Raw genomic sequence first — 25,501 nt, 5'->3', positions numbered from 1 at the left:
TAGAGGTAGAGTACAAAAACAAGGAAGTTATGATGAACCTTTATAAAGCACTGGCTCGGCCTCAACTGGAGTATTGTGTCCAATTCTGGGCACCGCACTTTTGGAAGGATGTGAAGGCCTTAGAGAAGGTGCAGAAAAAATTTACAAGAATGGTTCCAGGGATGAGGAACTTCAGTTACATTGATAGACTAGAGAAGCTGTGGTTGTTCTCCTTGGAGCAGAGAAAGTTGAGAGGAGATTTGATAGAGGTATTCAAAATCATGATAGGTCTAGACAGAGTAGATAGAGAGAAACTCTTCCCATTGGCGGAAGGGTCGAGAACCAGAGGACACAGATTTAAGGAGATTGGCAAAAGATGAGGAAAAACTTTTTTATGCAGTGAATGGTTAGGACCTGGAATGCACTGCCTGAAAGGGTGGTGGAGGCAGACTCAATCATGGCTTTCAAAAGGGAATTGGATAAGTACCTGAAGGGAAAAAAATTGCAGGGCTACTGGGAAAGGGCGGGGGAGTAGGACTAGCTGAAGTGCTCTTGCAGAGAGCTGGCATGGGCTCGACAGGCCGAATGGCCTCCTACTGTGCTGTAACCATTCTTCTAAGCGTGTCAGTGAGAGTGGTACAATGTGCTTGGGTGATATGCCTTTCATGGTTGAATAGCTGACAGTGTGTGCAAGCTATGAGATGTAGGCGTGAGGCTAGCAGCAGTGGTAAGCGTGTGAGGGTGAGGTGAAGATATGAATGTGAGGCATAAGTTGTGTTTGGTAGAGATTGTTGGTAGGTGAATGATGGGGGTGTGGTGCATTGAGCAGTGTGTGAGGCTAGTGCTGCAGATGTGGGATATGGCATTTGAAGCTGAATTAATTTATCTTGACCACTTGCGTGAGATCATGAAACTTCCTCCTGCACTGCGTTCAGGTGCTTGGGGTTAAACTGCTGGCATTCACCACAGCAGCTATCTGCTCCCATTGGACTTTACACTGTTGCCTGGAGGGGCTCCTGGCCTCCTATGGAAAAAGCACCTCTCTCTTCGAGTTGATCTCCTACACTAAGACCTCAAGCACTGCATCGGAGAATGTAGGTGCACACTCTCTCCCCTGTTGTGACATATTTTTTCTTTTCCCCTCCCACTCTCTTCCCCAGCCAGCTCAATGAGATGCTGCAGGCAGAATGCACCTCCCCTTTAAGACGTGCATACTGCCCATGATTAGTGCAGGCTAGCTTTAAGTGCTGCCAGCCTCACACGAACTTGGGCCCCCTGCTGAGCGTTCAGTCACTCAGCAGCACGTTCAGCACTGGGCTGAACGCCGTAATCATGCGAATCAACAGGCCGCACAAAGTTAGCATACTGCCTGAATTCCTTTGAACGAGCGTGGGTTGATCGCACATTGTGATCCCCGTGCCAGTTTTCGGGGACTAATGAATTTCTAGGCCTTAATATTTTATAGTTTCTACTGACCTTATAACCTATATAGTCAAGTTTCGGTGAAAGAACAGAATAATCATGTTACTAATACATGCTGTCCTTGTAGACAAACATTCATATCCATCCAGGGTCTAACTTACCCTGTAATCGCCATTACAATGGCTCAACAGAAGAATTGTACTTTTACAAACCTGGCCTAAAACTGAACAAAGCCTCTTCTCAGACATACCAAGATTCAGCTCTACTACAAACCTGTAGACCTCGAGCTCCCGATTCTCCTTTTGCACCCTGAGACCCAGAGGGACCAGGTATCCCCTGTAACAAGGAAAAAAATACATAAGTTGGGAATTCATCTACACGAGTACAAGTCGATGTTACATTATAACAAATAATAATTGACTCCTTTATTGGTTAATCTGGAAATCTTGTCATTCTAAAATATATATTAGCAATTTATTTATATACACTATTCCTACCATCAGATCTGGACCAAGTCAAACCAAAACCAAGCTTCATTCAGCTCAGGTTCAAATGATCATAATGGGTCAAGTGAAAATCATCACAGCTCATATGGTTTATTTGTGATAATTTTAATGTGCTCAAAGACACGTTAATATTCTCAAAAATACATTATGCAATAGGCATTTATGCAGAGTTTGACAGCTATCTTAAATATTTACAATTGTTATTAAATATTTACAATCAGTTACCACTTTACAAGCAGAACAACCACATACTGATGTTACATGATGCATTCAGAGACCCCAAAGTTCAAGTAGCTTATGTAACTTGTTTAAAGTAGTGTTTTTTGGTGTGAAGTACTACACTGCTGATAACATCCAAATTCCTATTTTTTCCTATCCTGGATCTTGCATTTGTTGCACTGAATGCAGACTAATTTCACCCCCAACATCTCTGAAATTACGTTTGTGGTATCGAGCGAGGACAGGATTAGGATTGACTGTAACAAACTCTATGCTCAAAACAATTGCTGGAAGAAAGGTCACACGAGTTAAGTAACAGAGGTATGTTGGCATCTGTGGAACCATACCCTCATTGGAATCAGCATTTGAAGGGAGGAGGGCAGGAAAATGGAAGGAGAAAGCATATACACTTCACAAATCTTAACTTGGAGATATATTTGTGTTGAGCAACTTAATAAAACTGCAGAATGCAAATTAAAGCAGTTAAACAGTGAGCTTCTACAGTACTAAGGCACTGATTAAATATTAATCATTACTGGTGACCACCTGTGGGCCGTGGATTCCTCGATTTCCATTACGACCTCGCTTACCAGGCTTTCCATTCTGACCCTACACAGAAACAGAGAACTATGATTTCATAAAAATAATCTCTAATTTTGTAAACATCACTTCACCACACTCCAGAAAATTGTACTTGATTTAAAGTTTTGAGTTCAAACTAGCCCAGCAGCTCCAGATATAGAACTTTCTCCTGCCATGCTGGTAATGCAGTTATTTCAAACTAAATCTATACTCACATTAAAGCCTGACTGATTTCCCCCTGCCGCACCCCCTCCCCCCCCCCCCCCCCACCCCGCAACCTCCCAACTTCCTCGGCCAATGAATGTCTTTTATCAATTGTCAGCCAGATCAAAAGTTGGAGCACTCTGTGTCAGCCAAATATTGTATGAAAGGGCAAAGACATTTTAAATTATTAATATTAATGGGATTCATGGTCAACTGCTTGTAATCAATTAGAGGTCAGTAAATTGCTTGTAAGTTTTAGGCTCCTGATCAATCACTGGTTTTCCTTCTTTTTTCTTTTAAAAATTACTTTTCATCTGTAACAAAGTGTGATGTCTGGAATGTGACATCTCGAATGTGACACTGCATTACATGGTACAACATGTCTATCATTATAAAACTGTGTGGGCAATGCCATGGGATATCTGCTTGTGAAATTTGTAATGGTAGAGACAAAGGGACAAATTGGACCTCTTTATACTGGACTACCCAGTTTTTGCCAAACAGAAGATGCTAAATTGCTGGTTATATTAAAATCGCCTGAAAGCTAATGTAAGTATTCTCAAAGAATGAAAAATGTAAATTAAAAATAAACATAATACACGAGGGTAGAACTTCTGATCGGTGATGTTTTCATCTGAACGCTTAACACACTCCTGAAACCTTACTGGAAGCATGTATGTTGGACATCAGATGAAGATGGGATTAGACTAAATAGTGATGTCAGACATAGTTAAATAGTTTGCCATTATTCGCTGTTTGGGTCACGTGGAAAAATTCTCCTTTCTGTAAAGTACAACAACAACTTGTATTTATATAGCGCCTTTAATGTAGTAAAACGTCCCAAGGCGCATCACAGGAGTATTGTAAGACTAAAACAAATTTGACACCGAGCCACATAAGGATAAATTAGGGCAGGTGACCAAAAACTTGGTCAAAGAGGTAGGTTTTAAGGAGCGCCTTAAAGGAGGAAAGAGAGGTAGCGAGATGGAGAGGTTTAGGCAGGGAATTCCAGAGCTTAGGGCCTGGGCAACAGAAGGCACGGCCACCAGTGGTTGAGCGAAAATACTGGATGGCTGTCTATACTTTAGCAATGAGTCACCACCTTCCGTAGAGGATAAGAGAATTTGTTTCTGAATGTGTTATGTTTTGTTGTATCCATTGTACAGAGAGTAAAGCGATTCTGGATCATTTTATCCAAAATATGACCGGTGTGCTTTAATCATTCAGTAAATACACACCTAGTTTGTAATGAATTATAAGATTATTTGTGAATCTGAAGTAATTCTAATTGGCTCAATTTAGGATGTTCCTAAATTTGCTTGGTTAAGAACAGTTCCAATACAGGCAGCAGCTGGCTGGTTGAGGAAGCATAGTAACAGTGTTCTCAAGCACAGATGTAGAAGCTCAGTAACTAGAAGGAATTCACAACTGAAATTTAAAAAGCACATTTTTGAATCGGAACTTCAAATTTAGGTTGTATTCCCTCAGTGGGCAATTTCCCATTAGTTATTTTAGGTTACATAGGAAGATAGGAATGTACAGGACTGGAAAAGATTATTGCAGTCCATCTGGCTTGTCGCACTGAAAGCCCACTTATAAACATCACAAGTAATATGGTGCAGTATGTACTAAATTAATACGATGCAGTTAGAATAATTTGAATGAAAATACCATCAAACTCACATTTTTACCAGGTGGCCCTCTGTGACCATGGAGACCCTAAAGTAAATAAAAATATTACATTTTTAAGTTAACTTGCTTGATAGCTTTATTACATGAGTTGTGCATCTTAACATGGGTTGTACACCTTAATATTTTTGAAGAAAGTTTTTCTCTTTTCAAGTGATTAAAGTATATCACACATTACGAGAAAGGTAATAGCTTATACATATGCTTAGTATTTGTCTGAGTTGACCTTTCTTTTTCTACATGAGGTGGCAACTGCAACAAAGAAAGATTTCTCGCAAAGTTAAAGGTCACCGAGCGCATAACAAGATTTGAAGAAACTGCATGGGGGGGTGGGTGGTGGGGAGTTTGGGGGGGGTGTGGATAGTTGAGCCAGGAGGTACCAAGAACCAAATCACATAATTCTATAATCTAATTCTATAGTCTAATTCAGCCTATATAGTCTAACTCTGGCTCATTCTCCATTTAAGAGGTGTTTGTACAATCCAGAGAGATATGGACACTGGCCTTATTTAATAGAGAGGCAGATAAAGTTTCATCACTGGGATTTTGTGTAAACTTTCAGACTGCAACAGAATTTGAATGCAACTTGTGTTAACATAAGCAACAAAGTCTGGCTTATATGCAAGTAAACCTTGTGACATGCTGCAGTCATATTATTTTAAACAATCGGACAGATTGTTTTCAACGTTTTTAGAAGGGATGCCCCAGCATGGAGTAGAACTTCCTTCTCAGTGTGGTGGTTGAGATAGTTTGCATTGAATTAGACTAGCGACAGGCATAAGTCTTGATTGGGAGGATGGAGTGAGTTGGTTAGTGTTTTTGAATCTTAGGTGGAACAAGAGGGAAAAATTTGGAACAGCAATACCATAATAAAATACAGAAATGTAAAATTATTAGACAGATAGGGAGATTATTAGCCTAAAAAGGATTGCGCATCAGATAACAAGCTTTTTCTTGTACCCTGTCCAGAAGTAGGAGATGGGAACAATATTAAAATCTTGGATGAACTTTGGTTTTATAGAGAGTTAAGAGCTGTTGATCTGGGGTGAGATATCTCAGTGACGTTAAGTTAAAACACTAGGGGAAAGAAATGTTTGGCAAGAAAGAGGAAATCAAGCTTCCTGGAGGCAGCATTAGCAATGAAAATTATGTGAGAGGAATCAGAGGAAAATATTGAGGCCATGAACATCGCGGGATCATAGAATCATAGAATGATACAGCACAGAAGGAGGCCATTTGGCCCATCATGCCTGTGCCGCTCCTTAGTAGAGATTTCCAATTAATTCCACGCCTCTGTTCCCTTCATGTCATAGAGTCATAGAGTTATATAGCACAGAAAGAGGCCTTTCGGCCCATCGTGTCCGCGCCAGCCATCAAGCCCTGTCTATTCTAATCCCATTTTCCAGCACTTGGTCCGTAGCCTTGTATGCTATGGCATTTCAAGTGCTCATCTATAGAGTATGTATTTATCCGATTCTCTTTTGAAAGTTACTATTGAACTTTCTTCCACCATCCTTTCAGGCAGTGCATTCTGGATCACAACAATTCGCTGTGTAAAAACATGTTTCCTCAGGTCGTCTCTGGTTCAACTTAAATTTGTGTCCTCCAGTTAATAACCTTTCTGTCACAGGCAGAAACAGTTTCTCCATATTTATTCTATCAAAACCATTCATGATTTTGAACACCTCTATCAAATCACCTCTTCTTTGCTCTAGGGAGAAGAACCCCAGCTCCTCCAGTCTCTCCACAAGTGAAGTCCCTCATCTCTGGTACCATTCTAATAAATCTCTTCTGCACCCTCTCCAAGGCCTTGATATCCTTACTAAAGTATGGTGCCCAGAATTGGCCACAATATTCTGAGACCTAACCAGTGTTTTACAAAGGTTTAGCATAACTTCCTTGCTTTTGTACTCTGTTCCTCTATTAATAAAGCCAAGGATCTCATATGCCTTTTTAACAGCCTTCTCAATGTGTCCTGCCACCTTCAAAGATTTGAATACATACACCCCCAGGTCTCACTGTTCCTGCACCCCCTTTAAAATTGTATGATTTAGTTCATATTGTCTGTCTCCATTCTTCCTAACAAAATGTATCACTTCACACTTCTCTGCATTAAATTTCATCTGCTATGTGTCTGCCCATTTTACCAGTCTGTCTATGTTCTCCTGAAGTCTGTTACTATCCTCCTCATTATTTACTACATTTCCGAGTTTCGTATCAACTGCAAATTTTGAAATTATGCAATGTATACCCAAGTCCAGATCATTAATATATATCAGAAAGCGCAGTGGTCCGAATACCGACCCCTGGGAAATTGCACTGTATACCACCCTCCTATCTGAAAACAACTGTTCACCACTACGCTCTGCTTTCTGTTCCTTAGCCAATTTTGTATCCATGCTACTACTGTCCATTTAATCCCATGGGCTTTAGTTTTGCTAACAAGTCTATTACGTAGTACTTTATAAAACGCCTTGTGAAAGTCCATATACACAACATCAGCCAGAGTATCCTCATCAACCCTTTCCATTACTTCATCAAAGAACTCGATCTAGTTAATTAAACACGATTTGCCTTTAACATTTTCATTTATTAGCCCATACTTTTCCAAATGGCAATTATTTTTGTCCCGGATTATTGTTTCTAAAAGGTTCCCCACCACCGATGTTAGGTTGACTGGCCTGTAGTTGCTGGGTTTATCCCTCTCCCCTTTTTTAAACAGGGGCGTAACAGTTACAATCCTCCAGTCCTCTGGCACCACTCCCATATCCAAGGAGGATTAGAAGATTGTAGCCAGAGCCTCTGTAATTTTCATCCTTACTTCCCTCAGTAACCTATGATGCATCACATCCAGATTGGGTGACTTTCCTACTTTGAGGACTGCCAATCTTTTAAGTACATCCTCTTTATCTATTTTTATCCTATCCAATATCGCTACTACCTCCTCCTTTACTGCTGCATTGGCAGCAGTCTCTTCTCTGGTGAAGACAGATTCAAAGTACTCATTCAGTAGATCAGCCATGCCCTCTGCCTCCACAAGAAGATCTTCTTTTTGGTCCCTGAATCGGCCCCATGCTTCCTTTGACTATCCTTTTACTATTTGTATGTGTATATAAGACTTTTGGGTTCCCTTTTATGTTAGCTGCTAATCTATTCTCATACTCTCTCTTTATCCCTCTTATTCCCTTTTTTAGATCTCCTCTGTACTTTCTATATTCAGCTTAGTTCTCTACTGTATTATTAACTTTATATTTGTCATAAGCCTCTTTTTCTGTCTCATTTTAACCTCTATATCTTTAGTCATCCAGGAAGCTTTAGCATTGGATGCCATTCCTTACTCCCTCATGGGAATATGTCTATGCTGTACCCGAACCATCTCCTCTTTGAAAGCCTCCCATTGTTCAATTATTGTTTTGCCTATAAATTGTTGATTCCAATTCACCTGGGCCAGATCCCTTTCCAACTCACTGAAGTTAGAACTCCGCCAGTTAAGTATTTTTATGCTTGATTGTATCTTGTCCTTTTCCATAACTATTTTAAACCTGATATTGTGATCACTGTTCCCCAAATGCTCTCTCACTGAAACGTGCTCCACTTGACCCACTTCATTACCCAAAACTAGATCCAGCACTGCTTCCTTCCTCAATGGGCTGGAAACACATTGATCAAGAATTCTCTTGATGTAAAAAGACTACTAAGCACTTGGTTTGAGTATTAAACAAGGCTTTAATCAACCATTTCACAACCATGAGTTTCTAGTTACATCACTAGTTCCTGGTTACAAAAACGTCCTGAACAAGCTGGGCCCACGCCCGAGTATTTATACTCCTTGGACGCCGCCACCAGCTGGCCGCCCAGTGTTATTTCATGAGTCATTTCTCCATGAATGATAAGATTCATGACATCTCTCTTGTACACTTTACAGGAATTTCACCCCCTCTTTGCCCTTTACACTTTTACTATCCCAGTCTATGGGCCTCCAAATAGTGAGAGGGAGGTAGAGGAGCAAATCTGCAGGGAAATCGCAGAGATATGCAAGAGCTATAGAGTGGTGATCATGGGGGACTTTAATTACCCAAATATCGATTGGGATAATGCTAGGGTAAAGGGAAAGGAGAGGGAGGAATTTCTGAAATGTGTTCAGGAGAATTTCCTTAACCAATATGCTCTTGGCCCAACTAGGAAGGAGGCATTGCTGGATCTGGTGCTGGGGAATGAGGTGGGCCAAGTTCACCAAGTGTCTGTGGGAGAACACTTGGGTATGAGTGATCATCGTATCATAAGATTTAGATTAGCAATGGAGAGGAGCAAGGAACAATTTAGAGTGGAACTTCTAAACTGGAATAGGGCTAACTTCAATGGGATGCAAAAGGATCTAGCCAGGGTAAAATGGAACCAAAGACTGACAGGAAAAACTGCAATGGAACAATGGGTGATCTTTAAGGAGGAGATGTTCCAAGTACAGCCTAGGTACATTCCAACAAGAGGGAAGGGTAAGGGAACCAAAGCAAGGGCTCCTTGGATGGCGAGGGAGATAGAAAAGATGATGAAACCAAATAGAGGGTTAATGATGCATGTCAGGTGAATTCTTCAAGGGAGAACCAGATGAAATACAGTAAGTTGAGAGCGGATGTGAAGATGAAAATAAGATTGGCAAAGAAAGAATATGAGAGTACAATGGCAGTTAACATAAAAGGGAACCCAAAAATCTTCTACCGGCATGTAAACAGTAAGTGGGTAGTAATAGGCAGGGTGGGGCCTATTAGAGACAAAGAAGGTGCTATATGTTTAGAGGCACAGGGCAAGGCTAGAATACTCAATGAGTACTTTGTATCGGTGTTTACTAAGGAGATGGATGCTGACAAAATATCGGTAGAAGTGGAAAAGGGTGAAAATTGATAGACAGGATGTACTAGAAAGGCTGGGTATGCTTAGAGTGGACAAGTCGCCTGGTCCAGATGGCTTGCATCGCAGGTTACAAAGAGAATTGGGGGAGGAGGTAGCGGAAGGCCTTGCCATAATTTTCCAATCTTCTCTAGAGGCGGGAGAGGTGCCCGAGGATTGGAAAGTGGCAAATGTGACACCATTGTTCAAGAAAGGGTGTAAGGATAATCCTAGTAACCTCAAGCCGGTCAGTTTAACATCAGTGGTGGTAAAGTATTAGAAACAATAATTAAGGAAAAAATTAATGGGCACTTGGAGAGGTTTAATCTAATTAAGGACAGCCAACACAGGTTTGTAAAAGGCAGATCGTGTTTGACTAATCTAATTTAATTTTTGGATGAAGTAACAGAGAGGATTGATGAAGGGAATGCAATGGATGCTGCCTACATGGATTTTCAGAAGGCATTTGATAAAGTACCACATAGAAGGCTTGTTAACAAAATTGAGGCTCATGGAATAGGCGGTGAAGGTACTCCCACAGTGCTGTTAGGTAGGGAGTTCCAGGATTTTGACCCAGCGACGATGAAGGATCGGCGTTATACTTCTAAGTCAGGATGGTGTGTAACTTGGAGGGGAACTTGGAGGTGGTGGTGTTCCCATGCGCTTGCTGCCCTTGTCCTTCTAGGTGGAAGAGGTCACGGGTTTGGGAGGTGCTGCCGAAGAAGCCTTGGCGAGTTACTGCAGTGCACCTTGTAGATAGTACACACTGCAGCCACGGTACGCCGGTGGTGGAGGCAGTGAATTTTTAAGGTGGTGGATGGGGTGCTAATCAAGCGGGCTGCTTTGTCCTGTATGGTGTTGAGCTTCTTGAGTGTTGTTGGAGCTGCACCCATCCAAGCAAGTGGAGAGTATTCCATCACACTCCTTACTTGTGCCTTGTAGATGGTAGAAAGGCTTTTGGGAGTCAGGAGGTGAGATACTTGCCGCAGAATACCTAGCCTCTGATCTGCTCTTGTTGCCATTGTATTTATGTGGCTGGTCCAGTTAAGTTTCTCGTGAATGGTGACCCCCAGGATGTTGATGGTGGGGGATTCGGCGATGGTAATGCCATTGAATGTCAAAGGGCGGTGGTTACACTCTCGCTTGTTGGAGATAGTCATTGCCTGGCACTTCTGTGGCGCGAATGTTACCTGCCACTTATCAGCCCAAGCCTGAATGTCGTCCAGGTCTTGTTGCATGCGGGCATGGACTGCTTCATTATCTGAGGAGTTATGAATGGCACTGAACACTGTGCAGTCATCAGCGAACATCCCCATTTCTGACCTTATGTTGGAGGGAAGGTCATTGATGAAGCAGCTGAAGATGGGTGGGCCTAGGACACTTCAAATGGGATGTTGGGCTTCATAAATAGAGGTATTAAGTACAAAAGTAGAGAAGTAATGCAAAACTTTATAAAGCGCTGGTTAGGCCACAACTGGAGTATTGCATCCAATTCTGGTCACCATACTTTAGGAAGGATGTGAAGGCCCTTGAGATGGTGCAGAGGAGATTTACCAGAATGGTTCCCGAGATGGGGGATCTTAGCTACAAGGACAGGTTGGAGAAGCTGGATTTGTTTTCATTAGAGCAAAGGAGGTTGAGGGGTGATTTGAAAGAGGTGCACAAGATTATGACAGGTTTGGATAGGCTAGACAGGGAAAGGCTGTTCCCACTGGTTGATGGTACAAGGACTAGGGGACACAGATTTAAGGTTTTGGGCAGAGATACAGGGGGGAATGTGAGAAAAAACTTTTTTACGCAGCAAGTGGTGCGGACCTGGAATTCGCTGCCGACAGAAGTAGTGGAAGCAGAGACACTCAATGTTTTCAAGGAGAGACTGGATAGGCACTTGAGGAAAATAAACTTGCAGGGCTACGGGGATGGAGCAAGCGAATGGGACTGACTGGATTGCTCTACAGAGAGCTGGCACAGGCTCGATGGGCCGAATGGCCTCCTTCTGTGCCATTATGACTCTATGGGGGTGATTTTGTGAATGGAGGTGCGTTGGAGGTGGGACTGCTGCTTATTGGGCTTCAGTCCCACCTCCATCGAGTTGTGGCCAACCCACGTTATTTTCCCTTAATTGACCTTGTTAAGCCCGCCTAGCAGGCTTAGCAGGCCAATTAAGGGAAAGCCGGTTGCAGAGCACGTCAATGTATGATGTGTCATCTGTCAAAAATTTTTGACAGATGAATTGTCATCGTTTGACAGCTCTGTGAAACTGTCAAACAATGACAATCTCTGCGTACAAGAGCTCATCAACCTTTTTTCTTTTAAGAATCAAGATGTTTGTTGCATATGAGAATGCAACGGACATTTCTCATCTGCAACACGGAGGTGCGAGACTCTTCGTACAGAAACCGGCTGAAGCCTGCAGGAAGAAACAAAGGTAAGTTCACTTTTAAAAACACTTAGGACTTACCTCAGATACTCACCTCTACACTCTTGTACCCATCACTCACCTTCATACCACACTTTTGCACTCCCCCACTACCCCCGCAGACCCCCTACTTGCCTCGGCTCGCAGGCGGGTTTTGGAGCCGTCGGGAAGCCCGCACTTATGAGGGCAAAAATAGGATAATCCTATTTTCTGCCTGTTAACTACCTGTTTTAGGCTTTAATCCCTTCCCGCCTCCAAGCAGACAGGACCCAGCGCGGGACGGCAACACGTCTCCTGGGAAGATGGCATGGAGGGGAAGTTGGGGGCGGGTTTGGCACTCGCCCCCAAATTCTGCCATTTTCCCAGCAGTCCTGCCTCCATACCCGCCTCCTCGGGGCTGAGAAAATTGCTCCCTATGACTTTACGGGGGTGATTTTATCAATGGGGACGTGATGGAGGCGGGTAAGCTGCTTGTCGGGTTTTAGTCCCGCCTCCATTGACGTCTGGCCAACCCACGCTATTTTCCCTTGATTGACCTTGTTTAGCCCGCCCTGCAGGCCTAGCCGGCCAATTAAGGAAAAGCCGGTGACAGATGACGTCAGCGATTGACGTTTCATCTGTCAAGATCTTTTGACAGATGAATTGTCATCGTTTGACAGCTCTGTGAAGCTGTCAAACTCTGACAATCTGTCTTCTAAGTTGAGTCCTTGTACTGAAGACTCAATTAGAAAGCTTTCCTGAGCAGAAAGCAGAAGGCTGCTGTATTTAAGAACGCAGCGGCCATTCTGCTTTCTCTGCCAGTGAGATGAGGCAGCTCCGCAGCCTAAAAGGATGAAGCCTGGAGGAAGAAGCAAAGGTAAGTAATCTTATTAAAACATTTTAGACTCACCTCACACACTTACCTCTCCACACTTGCACTCGTCACTCACCTGCACACCGGACATTTCGGCCCCTCCGACCCCCACAGACCCATAGCTCGCTTCGCTGACCCTGGCGAGGTTCGGAGCCTTCGGGAAGCCCACACTTTAGGGCTCAAAATAGGGATTAGCCAAAAAACTGCCTGTTAACTACCTGTTAACAGGCAGTTAAATGGCACAAATCCCCTTCCTGCCGCAAGGAGACGGGACCCGGCACGGGTTAGGTACCCGCCTCCTGGAGAGATGGCACAGAGGCGGGTTGGGGGCGGGATAGGTACCCACTCCCAGATTCTGCCATTTTCCCGGCAGCCCGCCTCCATACCTGCCTCCCCAGGGCTGGGAAAATCGCCCCCTATGGCTCTATATTAGGTTAATTGAAGTCCCCCATTATCATTACTCTGTAGTACTTGCATCTTTCTGTAATTTGCCTGCATTTTGCTTCTCTATCTCCTTCCCACTATTTGTAGCCTATAGTATACACCCAGTAGCGTAATAGCTCCTCTATTGTTCCTCAATTCTAACCAAATAGACTCTGTCTTTGACCCTCAACTAAATCCTCCCTCTCCAGTGCTATAACAGTTTCTTTGATCAATACTGCCACCCCCCACCCCCCTCATTTTTATCCTTCCCTATCTTTCCTGAATACCTTGTAGCCAGCAATATTAAGTTCCTAATACTTCCCTTTTTTGAGCCAGCTCTGTTATTGCCACCATAGTCCCATGTAACGACTTGTGCCTGCAGCTCACCAACCTTATGTACCATTCTCCATGCATTTACGTACATGCACTCCAAACCCATCTTAGACAGTTCCGATTTGCCCCCTGTCTGATCCCTCCTATTTCTGAACTATTCTTTCCCTATTGCTACCTGCCTCTCCTAGTCCTTTGTGCACCTTGTTTCTCCTCTCAAATGTTTCATCCTGCTGCCCACCCCACTTCCAAATTAGTTTAAATCCTCCCTCACAGTACTAGTTATAGTTCCTGCAAGAACATTGGTCCCAGCTCTGTTGAGGGGGCATTGTGTGTCCCAACCTTTTCACCTTGAACATGTCCCTTCTGCCCCGGAACTGGTCCCAAAGCCCGAGGAATGTGAAGCCCTCCATCCTGCACCATTTCTCCAGCCATGTGTTAATCTGTTTTATTTTACTATTCCTATACTCACTAGCATGTGGCACTGGGAGTAATCTAGACATTACTAAATTTGAGGTCCTGCATTTTAACTTCCTCCCTTGCTCCTGAAACTGTCTGTAGGACCTCAATCCTTTTCCTTCCTATGTCATTGGTTCCCACATGGACTACGACTACTGGCTGTTCCCCTTCTCCCTCATAATGTTCTGCACCCTGTCAGTGACGTCCTTTACCCTGGTACCAGGGAGACAACACACCATGCGGGACTCACGTCGATGGTTGCAGAAACGATCATCATCCCCCTGACTATCGAATCCCCTATGACCACTGCATTTCTACACTTTGCTGTGTCCCCCTGTGCAGTCATTTGCCCCACAGTGCCATGGATGTGCTCTAAACTGCACTCCCCCAAGGTGTCATCACCCTCACTGGTATTCAGTGCTGAAAACCAGTTTGAGAGCGCCATACTCCCGGAGGATTCCTGCACTGCCTGCCTCTTCCTACCCTGCCAGATGGTGTTATGTATTATGTGTTCTCCTCCCACTTGTGGTGGCGCTGTCACAGCAGATAAATGGTTGGGTTTGTTCTCTTGGTTGGGTTTTTGTTCTCTTCGTTCTGTTTTCTCCAGAACCTTCCTTTTGAATAAAGTAGCCTCATGTTTGAATCTCTGGGTTCTGAGCCCTAATTGTGTCTAGGTAGAAAGGTACAGACACAACAAAGTGGCGACGATAATCGGATGAATCTGCGTTGTGGGAACTTTCTTGTTTTCGACTACAAAACATTCGGAACAGAGACGGGTGCAGTGAGTAAACAGAAATTAAAATTTGAAACCTGAGATGGCTACTATATTTGGAAACATCGGTGATTTTGATGAAAATGTGGAGCAATGGAGCGCTTATACGGAACGTTTTGACTATTTTGTTTTGGCGAATGCGGTGGCAAACGATAAGGTCGTGCCTGCCTTTTTGAGTATACTGGGAGCAAAGACATTCAATTTACTGCGCAGCCTTGAACAACCAGTTAAGCCAGGAACTAAAACATATAAAAACTAGTGGAAATTCTTGGAGCACATTTTTCACCGAAACCTCTGGTTATTGCTGAGAGATTTAGATTTCACAAATGGATTCAAGAGGAGGGGGAAACAGTGACTATGTTTGTTGCTGCTTTAAAAAGGTTGTCAGAACACTGCGAGTTCAAGGAGGTGCTGAATGACATCATTAGAGACAGACTTGTGTGTGGTCTGCAAAGTGCAGCCACACAGAAGCGACTTCTTACTGAGGACAACCTTACTCTTGAAAAGGCCATTGAAGTTAGTGTCTCCATGGAGATGGCGGAAAAGGAGGCTCACCAGTTTAGTTCAACAGGGAGAGCTCACAAGGTGTCGTCTGAGCATAAAGGTGCGCGGAACGGCACATGTTACCGTTGTGGGAAAACGGGCCATCACGCTAATGACTGCTGGTGTACGGAGCTGGAATGCCGAAATTGTGGCAAAAAGGGTCACATTGAACGTGCCTGTAGAGGTAAAAAAAGAACAGACAGAGCTGGGAAGCATGAAAGCAAAATGTCTGCATTTGGACAAGAGAAGAAAAAGAGTGTTCATTCAGTGCAGTATGATGGAACAAGCAAAACAGAGGGGAGCGACATCTCTGAGGAGGAAGAGGTGCACATACTGACGGCTACAGATGGTCCAAATGGCTACTGGGTGTCACCACTGGTAGAGGGACAATCAGTGCGGATGGAGGTGGACACAGGCGCGGCTGTGTCCCTTGTTTCAGAAACTGTCTACAACAAAATGCTAAAGCATCTTACCCTTCAGCCAACAAACATTGTGCTAAAGACGTATACCGGCGAACCTGTGACCATGAGAGGTGCCATTAAGGTGACAGTTAAATTGAACGGACAGACTGCGAAATTGCCACTATATGTGGTAAAGGGAAATTACCCATCTCTACTGGGACGTGCGTGGCTAGAGAAAATCACGCTGGACTGGCCTGCAGTCCGCATGATGTCAAAAGGGGAGTCAGGTCTGACTGCAGTTTCAAACAAACATGCAGAACTCTTCAGTGGTGAACTTGGGAGCATGAAAAAGATCAGCGTGAGACTGAACATTAAACCTGACAGCAAGCCGAAGTTTCACAAAGCCCAACCTGTACCCTATTCAATTAGGCCAAAAGCTGAGGCTAACTTGGAGACCTTAGTCAAGAATGGAGCCCTGGAGCCTGTGAGCGTGAGCAAATGGGCCACACCCATTGTTCCTGTCCTGAAAAAGGATGGATCTATTCGAATCTGCGGGGATTTTAAAGTGACTATTAACCCGGTGCTGTCAGTGGAACAGTACCCTCTTCCCCTCATTGGTGATCTTTGTACAGGCCTGGCCAGAGGGCAAAAGTTCAGCAAAATAGACTTATGCCAGGCTTATCTACAAATGCATGTCGATGACAAATCAAAGGAGTTGCTGACAATTGTGACACACAAGGGGCTATACAGGTACTGCCGCCTTCCGTTTGGGATTACGTCGGCCCCTGCTCTATTCCAAAGGGCAATGGATCAGATTTTGGGTGGACTGCCAGGAGTCCAGTGCTACCTGGACGACATCCTTGTCACTGGGACAAATGAGGAGGATCATCTTCTGAACTTGGATGCGACACTACAGCGACTGAAAGAGTACGGACTCAGAGTTCGTAAGGACAAATGTGAATTCTTTCAGTCTTCAGTTGAGTACCTGGGGCATGTGATTGACGCTACTGGCCTGCATAAGGTGCCGTCAAAGGTCAAGGCGATCGTGGAGGCCCCAGCACCCCAGAATGTGAGCCAGTTACGTTCATTCCTGGGGCTACTTAACTACTATGGAAAGTTTATTCCAGACTTAGCAACATTGCTGAAGCCGCTACATCAGTTGCTATGTCAAGGCAAAACATGGAAATGGACTGAACTGTGCAACGAAGCTTTCGTCCAAGCAAAGAAAGCATTGCTAAAGTCGGAGGTCCTGACACACTTCGACCCAAAGCTACCAGTGCAGCTAGCATGTGATGCATCACCATATGGTGTGGGAGCAGTCATATCCCACATCATGCCTTCTGGTGAAGAGAAACCTATCGCCTTCGCATCACGCACCTTGAACAAGGCCGAGAGTAACTATGCACAGATTGAGCGCGAGGCCTTGGGAATCGTTTTTGGAATTCAAAAATTTCATCAGTACCTGTTTGGGAAAAGGTTCACACTCCTGACGGACCACCGTCCATTGACTTCAATCTTCGGGCCCCACACCGGAATTCCGTCTCTTGCTACAAGCAGGATGCAAAGGTGGGCTTTACTGTTGTCAGGACACACATACGACATCAAATATAGCAAATCAGACTTGCACGGCAATGCAGACAGTCTCTCGAGGCTGCCCTTGCCTGTTACTCCCCCAGAGCCTCGTCAGATAGACATCTTCTACTTTAGACAAGTGGAGGGAGCACCTGTCACTGCAGTTCAGATGCAAAGGTACACCCGCAACGATCCAGTCCTGTCTGAGGTAATGGACGATGTCATTCGAGGGAGAGCTATAGGAGATTCTCCTAGTTTGAAACCTTACGTTTCAAAAAGAAATGAGCTCTCCATCCAGGCAGGTTGTCTTCTCTGGGGACGCAGTGGCATCATTCCGCCACCTCTGAGTGAACCTGTACTGCAACAACTTCATACAGGCCACAGTGGGATGGTTCAGATGAAAGAAATGGCAAGAAGCTACTTCTGGTGGCCAGGTCTCGATGGAAATATTGAGGAGAAAGCCAAAACATGTTCCCCATGTCAAAGGGTCCGGAATGTTCCACAGCTGGCAACCCTACACCCCTGGGATTGGCCTGAAGAAGTGTGGCAGCGAGTACATGTGGACTTCGCCGGTCCTTTCGAAGAGAAGATGTTTATGGTGGTTGTGGATGCTCGTAGCAAGTGGCCGGAGGTCGCTGTGATGAGGTCTACCACAGCAGAGAAAACAATTGAGAAACTTGGTGAGATGTTCACCGGAACAACTCGTAAGTGACAACGGTCCACAATTTGTATCACAGGAGTTTGCAACCTTCCTGCAAGTGAATGGTGTCCAACACATCAGGTCTGTGCCCTATCATCCCTCTACTAACGGCCTGGCAGAAAGGTTCGTGCAAACTTTGAAGCACGCCTTGAAGGCATCGCAAGGTCAGGGCTCAATCCACCAACGTCTGAACAGCTTCCTGTTGTCCTACAGGAACGAGCCGCATGCCACAACCAAAACTTCCCCCGCTTCGCTCATGATGAAGAGGCAGTTGCGGACAAGTTTTGACTTACTCAAACCTCCAAGGGCAGAGCAGGTTGTCCAACGTCAACAACAAGCTCATGTTGAAAGGAGAGAGAAAAGAGCCAAGGAGAAACGGTTTCATCCTGGAGAGCACGTCCTAGCTCGAAACTACAACACTGGACCGAAATGGGTTCCTGCTACGGTGATCGTGCAGACAGGCCCTGTGACTTACACGGTTGAGACTGCTGAGGACATCGTCTGGAGTAGACACTCTAATCAACTGTTGCTAGGAGCAGAGACAGCCACAGAGGCTCCAATGGCTGGTTGGCCTGAACTGTTTCCGGATGATACCGCAAACCAGCATCCTTTGCCACAGTGCTCTTCTCCAACACAGGAAGTCAAAGAGACTGTTCCACCTATGCAAACTCCTGACTTTCCACTGACACAGGCACCTTCTCTATCTAGGCCTGTGTCAATGCCTACTGCTGTGGAAGCCAGCGATGACCGCCGGTATCCTGTCAGAGAGCGGCGGCCTTCAAGACGCTTGGATCTGTAGGCTTAATGACTTACCCACAAGACTGGGGCAGAGTAAACCCCAGAGTAAAGTCAGGGTTTGAGGCAGTCTACCTCTACCCTTGGTTAGTTGAGTGCATTGAAAGTAACTTACCTGTTGAGAAATAATGTGGACATTTCATATAAGAGGGGAGGAATATGTTATGTATTATGTGTTCTCGTCCCACCTGCGGTGGTGCTGTCACAGCAGATAAATGGTTGGGTTTGTTCTCTTGGTTGGGTTTTTGTTCTCTTTGTTCTGTTCTCTCCAGAACCTTCCTTTTGAATAAAGTAGCCTCATGTTTGAATCTCTGGTTTCTGAGCCCTAATTGTGTCTAGGCAGAAAGGTACAGACACAACAGATGGCCACTCACACTCTTCTCCTGAACTCTCTGTAGCTGCGGGGTGATCACCTCCTGGAATATACGCTCCAGGAAATTCTCAGCCTCCTGTTTACCCTGCAGTGACTCCAGCTGCTCCTCAAGCTCAGAAACTCTGAGCTAGAGTTCGAGCAACTAGAGGCACTTGCAGCACACGTGGTTATCTAGCACACATGAAGTGTCCAGGAGTTCTCACAAGACACAGGAATTGTGGGCAATGGGTCTCAGCTGTCCCCTCATTTTGCTTAACAAAATCGCTTTAGATCTTATTAATTACTCTTATTATTTATATATTTGAAGGGATAAAGAAGGACTAAGAGTAAAGCCATTGAAGGTAAAGTGGTGATGTTAGTTCCACCTTGCAAGAGCCAAGAGAGGTAATTTTGACTTTGGCGATTCAGCTGCCCGTTATACATCGCTCCCAATTTTTCATTCCGCTGATGTATAACAGGTGGCTGAATTGATATCGCCCAATTTACACTATTCCACAAAGCCAAAATTATGCTTTCCCCACCATGAGTGAGGTTAAGGAGTTGAAGAATATAGCAGGAAATCATCAGCAACAGAGCAGATAGAGTTGGAATAAAGTATTGTTGGAATAAAGTATTGTGGAACTTCAGTCTTTCTGATTAAAGGTAATGGAAACTTTCTTACAGGATTTCCTGCACCACCACGCTTTCCTGGATCACCATCCTCTCCTGGATCACCCTGTAAAAAAATGTTTCATTGTTATCGCTCTACTACTAGAGCCCTACCGAGCAACAGTACCATGACAGCGCAAACCATTTGGAGTTTATGTTAAATGTATTTATAACAATAATACAGAAAGTACACTGCATTCCTTAATTCCATGGATGGGATAATTGAAAAGTTATCCCATCCATGGCTCCAGTTGTATAATTTCACTTGGATGATTAACTCATTCACAGTTAACTCATTCAAGGTACTACTGAGTAGTGGATATATTAAAAATATAACTGTATACTTGGGGATGTTGGAATCAACCTTATATTTTTGGATGTAACAGAAAAATAATTGTTTTATAAGTTAAATACTTCCTTACATGGACAAATGGAAGAAGGTTGAAAGACGTCTCTCAAAGCTCTAGGGAGTCTTAAAGTATTCCATGTACTTGTCATGGATGCCAAAGACATTGAAGTTTTAAAAAGGAAGATAGAAAGAGTATATTCAGCAAATTATTGTAGAATATCACAATGATCTCACTCCGAAAGAACTTCACTTGTGAATTTTCAGAAATAAAACCTGTTTTATTCTCTCATGAATGCATACAATCTTGCTTATGAGTGAGATTTAAAAAAATATATAATTCTTAGTTAACCACTTCAGCCCCAAATCAGAGCCATTGTCTATGTACATTAACTGTATGTATAACAATGCCATAGTATGAAAGCAGATGTAAGTTTTCATAGCTTATGTAAACACTGCTGTAATACAAAGGGCCAGATTTTGCTGGAGCAGGGCATCTCATGGCATGCCCCATTATGTGGACTTGTTCGTGCATGTTTAGGTTTTAAAAAATTTTGCCCACAAAGTTGCTGGAAGTGTGAGCTGATAACGGTGCAGCGAGGACAACAGGACATCTGGGACCTTGGTGAACATCAGGACAAACAGTATGGGCCAGAATTTACTGTAAAAATAACAGTGAGGTTAACAGCGCTCACTGTTATTTACGCGCAACTCGGACAGCAACTTCAGACAAGCACAGATGTGCAGTTAAACACGAAAATCCAGAGGTTGCTATCCGAGATGCACCACCCCTCCATGAGCTGCATGAAAATAGCACCTCACTGTATGCCTTATCATTCAAATGTATTGAACGCCGTGAAGTTCCCGTACTTATGTCCTAGATATGGACTAAACTTGCCACAGAAAGGTAGGGCTTATCCATTTCCGTCTGAGTACCCTTTTTAACAGCATGGTAAGTATTAATTATTGCCCAACAACCTCTCTGGCACTGAAACTAAACTTGTACAAATGTGGAGTCGCATTCCTTCAGATTTTAATTGTTGTTTGGGATTTTTTTTTAATTAATATTTTTTTTCTTTTTCTTTCTGTCTTTTTTTCTCTCTCTCTTAATCCAATCTTTCTTTCCCTCTCTTTATTTCGCTTTCTATACCCGAGTTGATTTTGAATTCATTATTTGAACTTATAATTTCTGGTTCAGACTCTGCGCTGTTCATTAACAATACTTCAATCTGATTGGTTAAGAAGACGCACAGTTGCTTATGCCCTGTAGACGGTGCCGTTTAGAACATAAGAACATAAGAATTAGCAGCAGGAGTAAGCCATATGACCCTTCAAACCTGCTCCGCCATTCAATAAGATCATGGCTAATCTTCAACTTCAATTCCACTTTCCTGCCCGATACCCATTTCCCTTAATTCCCCTAGAGTCCAAAAATCTATCTATCTCTTGAATATACTCAATGACTCAGCATCCACAACCCTTTGGGGTAGAGAATTCCAAAGATTCACAACCCTCTGAGTGAAAAAATTCCCCCTCATATCAGTCTTAAAGCCGACCTCTTATCCTGAGACTAGTTCTAGACTCTCTAGCCAGAGTAAATAACCCCTCAGCTTCTATCCTGTCAATCCCTCTCAGTATCTTATACGTTTCAATGAGATCACCTCTCATTCTTCTAAACTCCAGAGAGTATAGGCCCAATCTACTCAATCTCTCCTCATAGGACAACCCTTTCATCTCAGGGATCAATTTAGCGAACCTTTGTTGCACTGCCTTTATGGCAAGTATGTCCTTCCTCAGTTAAGGAGATCAAAACTGTTCCCAGTACTCCAGGTGTGGTGTCACCAAAGCTCTGTACAATTGTAGCAAGACTTCCTTACTCTTGTACTCCAACCCCCCTTGCAATAAAGGCCAACATGCCATTTGCCTTCCTAATTGCTTGCTTTACCTGCATGCTAAATTTCTGTGTTTCATGTACTAGGACACCTAAATCTCGCTGAACACCAACATTTAATAGTTTCTCACTATTTAAAAAATATTCTGTTTTTCTATTCTTCCTACCAAATTGAATAACCTCACAGTTCCCAACATTATGCTCCATCTGCCACCTTATTGCCCACTCACTTAACCTGTCTATATCCCTTTGCAGGCTCTTTGTGTCCTCCTCACAGCTTACTTTCCCACCTAGCTTTGTATCGTCAGCAAACTTGGATACATTGCGCTTGGTCCCTTCATCTAAGTCCTTAATATAGATTGTCAATAGCTGAGGCCCAAGCACTGATCCTTGTGGCACCCCACTAGTTACAGCCTGCCAAAAGAAAAATGACCCATTTATCCCCACTCTATGTTTTCTGTCCGTTAACCAATCCTCTACCCATGCTAATATATTACACCCAACCCCATGAGCCCTTATCTTGCAGAGCAACCTTTTATGTAGCACCTTATCGAATGCCTTTTGGAAATCCAAATATACTACATCCACTGGTTCCCCTTTATCTACCCTGCTAGTTACATCCTCTAATAAATTTGTTAAAAACGATTTCCCTTTCATAAAACCATGTTGTCTGCCTAATCATATTATGATTTTCTAAGGGCCCTGTTATCACTTCCTTGATAATGAATTCCAGCATTTTCCTGATGACTGATGTCAGGCTAACTGGCTTGTAGTTCCCCATTTTCTCTCTCCCTCCTTTCTTGAGCAGCAGGGTTACATTTGCTACCTTCCAATCTGCTGGGACTGTTCTAGAATTTAGGGAATTTTGTAAGATCACAACCAATGCATCCACTATCTCTGCAGCCACCTCTTTTAGAACCCTAGGATGTAGGCCATCAGGTCCAGGGATTTGTCGGCTTTTAGTCCCATTAGTTTCTCAAGTATTTTTTTTCTATTGATATTAATTACTGTACTTTAAGTTCCTCACTCTTATTAGCCCCTTGGTTCCCCACTATATTTGGTATGCTTTTTGTGTCTTCTACTGTGAATATTTGTTTAAAGTCTCTGCCATTCCCCATTATAATTTCACGTGTCTCAGCCTCTAAGGGACCAACACTTGCTTTTGCTACTCTCTTCCTTTTTACATACTTGTAGAAGCTCTTACAATCTATTTTTATATTTCTTTTTAGTTTACTTTCATGTTCTATTTTCTCCCTTTTTATCAACTTTTTGGGTATCCTTTGCTGGTTTCTAAAGCTCTCCCAATCCTCACGCTTACTAGTATTCTTTGCAACATTATAAGCCTCTTCTTTTAATCTAATACTATTCTTAACTTCATTAGTTAGCCACGGATGGATCACTTTTCCTGTGGAGTTTTTATTTCTCAATGGAATGTATGTTCGTTGAGAATTTTGGAATATTTCTTTAAATGTCTGCCATTGCTTATCCACTATCATAGCTTTTAATCTAATTTCCTAATCTACCTTAGCCAACTCATAAGAACATAAGAACATAAGGAATAGGAGCAGGAGTAGGCCAATCGGCCCCTCGAGCCTGCTCCGCCATTCAATAAGATCATGGCTGATCTGATCCTAACCGCCAATCTACTATCACAGAACCACCTCCTGAATCTAACAGAATTAGACACACGAAATAGGAGCAGGATCAGGCTACACGGCCCCTGGGCCCGCTCCGCTACCCACAGGGCCATGTCCGATCCGAACCTAGACTCATGTCCAAATTCCTGCCCGCTCCCCGTAACCCTTAATTCCCTTTACTTCTAGGAAACTGTATTTCTGTTTTAAATTTATGTAATGATGTAGCTTCTACAGCTTTTTGGGGCAGCATATTCCATGGACCTACCACCCTCTGAGTGAAGTAGTTCCTCATCTCAGTTTTGAAAGAGCAGCCCCTTATTCTAAGACTATGCCCCCTAGTTCTAGTTTCACCCATCATCGGGAACATCCTCCCCGCATCCACCCGATCCAACCCCTTCATAATCTTATATGTTTCAATAAGATCGCCTCTCATACTTCTGAACTCCAATGAGTAGAGTCCCAATCTACTCAACCTCTCCTCATATGTCCATTCCCTCATCCCCGGGATTAACCGAGTGAACCTTCTTTGTACTGACTCGAGAGCAAGTATGTCTTTTCTTAAGTATGGACACCAAAACTGTATGCAGTATTCCAGGTGCGGTCTCACCAATACCTTGTACAACTGAAGCAATACCTCCCAATTTTTATATTCTATCCCCCCAGCAATGAAAGCCAACATTCCATTGGCCTTCTTAATCACTTGCTGCACCTGCATACTAACCTTTTGAGTTTCGTGCGCCAGGACCCCCAGATCCCTTTGTACTTCAGTACTTTCCAGTTTCTTGCCATTAAGATAATAACTTGCTCTACGATTTTTCCTGCCAAAGTGCATAACCTCACACTTTCCAGTATTGTATTCCATCTGCCAAATCTCTGCCCACTTACTTAGCCTGTCGATGTCCCCTTGCAGGTTTTTTATGTCCTCCTCACTCACTACTTTCCCTCCCATCTTAGTATCATCTGCAAACTTTGATATGTTACACTCGGTCCCCTCCTCCAAATCATTAGTATAGATTGTAAAGAGTTGGGGACCCAGCACTGACCCCTGCGGAACACCACTAGTTACCGATTGCCAGTCTGAGAATGAACCATTTATCCCAACTCTCTGCCTTCTGTTAGATAGCCAATCCTCTATCCATGCCAGAATATTACCCCCAATCCCATGATTTTTTATCTTAAGCAATAATCTTTTGTGTGGCACCTTGTCAGATGCCTTTTGGAAGTCTAAATACACTACGTCCACTGGTTCCCCTTTATCCATCCTATATGTTACTTCCTCAAAGAACTCCAGCAAATTTGTCAAACATGACTTCCCCTTCATAAAACCATGCTGACTTTGTCCTATTAAATTATGATTATCCAAATGTCCTGTTATTGTCTCCTGAATAATGGACTCCAAAATTTTACCTACCACAGAGGTTAGGCTAACCGGTCTATAGTTTCCAGCCTTCTGTCTACTGCCCTTTTCAAATAAGGGTGTTACATTAGCAGTTTTCCAGTCTGCCGGGACGTTTGCTGAGTCCAGGGAGTTTTGGAAAATTATTACTAATGCATCCACAATCCCTACCGCCACTTCCCTCAAGACCCTAGGATGTAAGCCATCAGGTCCAGGTGATTTATCCGCCTTGAGTCCCATTATTTTACCGAGTACCACTTCCTTAGTGATTTTGATTGTGTTTAGCTCCTCCCCCCCTTTAGCCCCCTGTTTGTCCAGTGTTGGGATATTCTTAGTGTCCTCTACTGTAAAGACTGATACAAAATATTCATTCAGTGTTTTTGCCATCTCCATATTTCCCACCATTAATTTCCTGGTCTCATCCTCTAAGGGACCAACATTTAATTTAGCCACCCTTT

The 25,501-nt window shown here is 43.6% G+C and overlaps 1 protein-coding gene across 1 annotated transcript in view; it reads right to left on the bottom strand.

Moving 5' to 3' along the window:
- LOC147117767 (collagen alpha-6(VI) chain-like) overlaps positions 1–25,501 on the bottom strand; it is a 206,573-nt gene that overhangs the window by 89,434 nt on the left and 91,638 nt on the right. The window contains exons 15-18 of the mRNA XM_085989029.1: positions 19,787–19,840; positions 4,596–4,631; positions 2,673–2,735; positions 1,675–1,737 (exon numbers count right to left, since the gene is read on the bottom strand). Of these exons, the coding sequence (XP_085845155.1) occupies positions 1,675–1,737; positions 2,673–2,735; positions 4,596–4,631; positions 19,787–19,840 (216 nt within the window). The remainder of the gene's footprint in view (positions 1–1,674; positions 1,738–2,672; positions 2,736–4,595; positions 4,632–19,786; positions 19,841–25,501) is intronic.

This window comes from Somniosus microcephalus, chromosome 5, assembly GCF_052327205.1.
Source record: "Somniosus microcephalus isolate GS21.2 chromosome 5, FLI_Smic_1.0, whole genome shotgun sequence".
Taxonomy (NCBI): Eukaryota; Metazoa; Chordata; class Chondrichthyes; order Squaliformes; family Somniosidae; genus Somniosus; species Somniosus microcephalus.
This window is presented reverse-complemented; position numbering and strand designations above follow the sequence as displayed.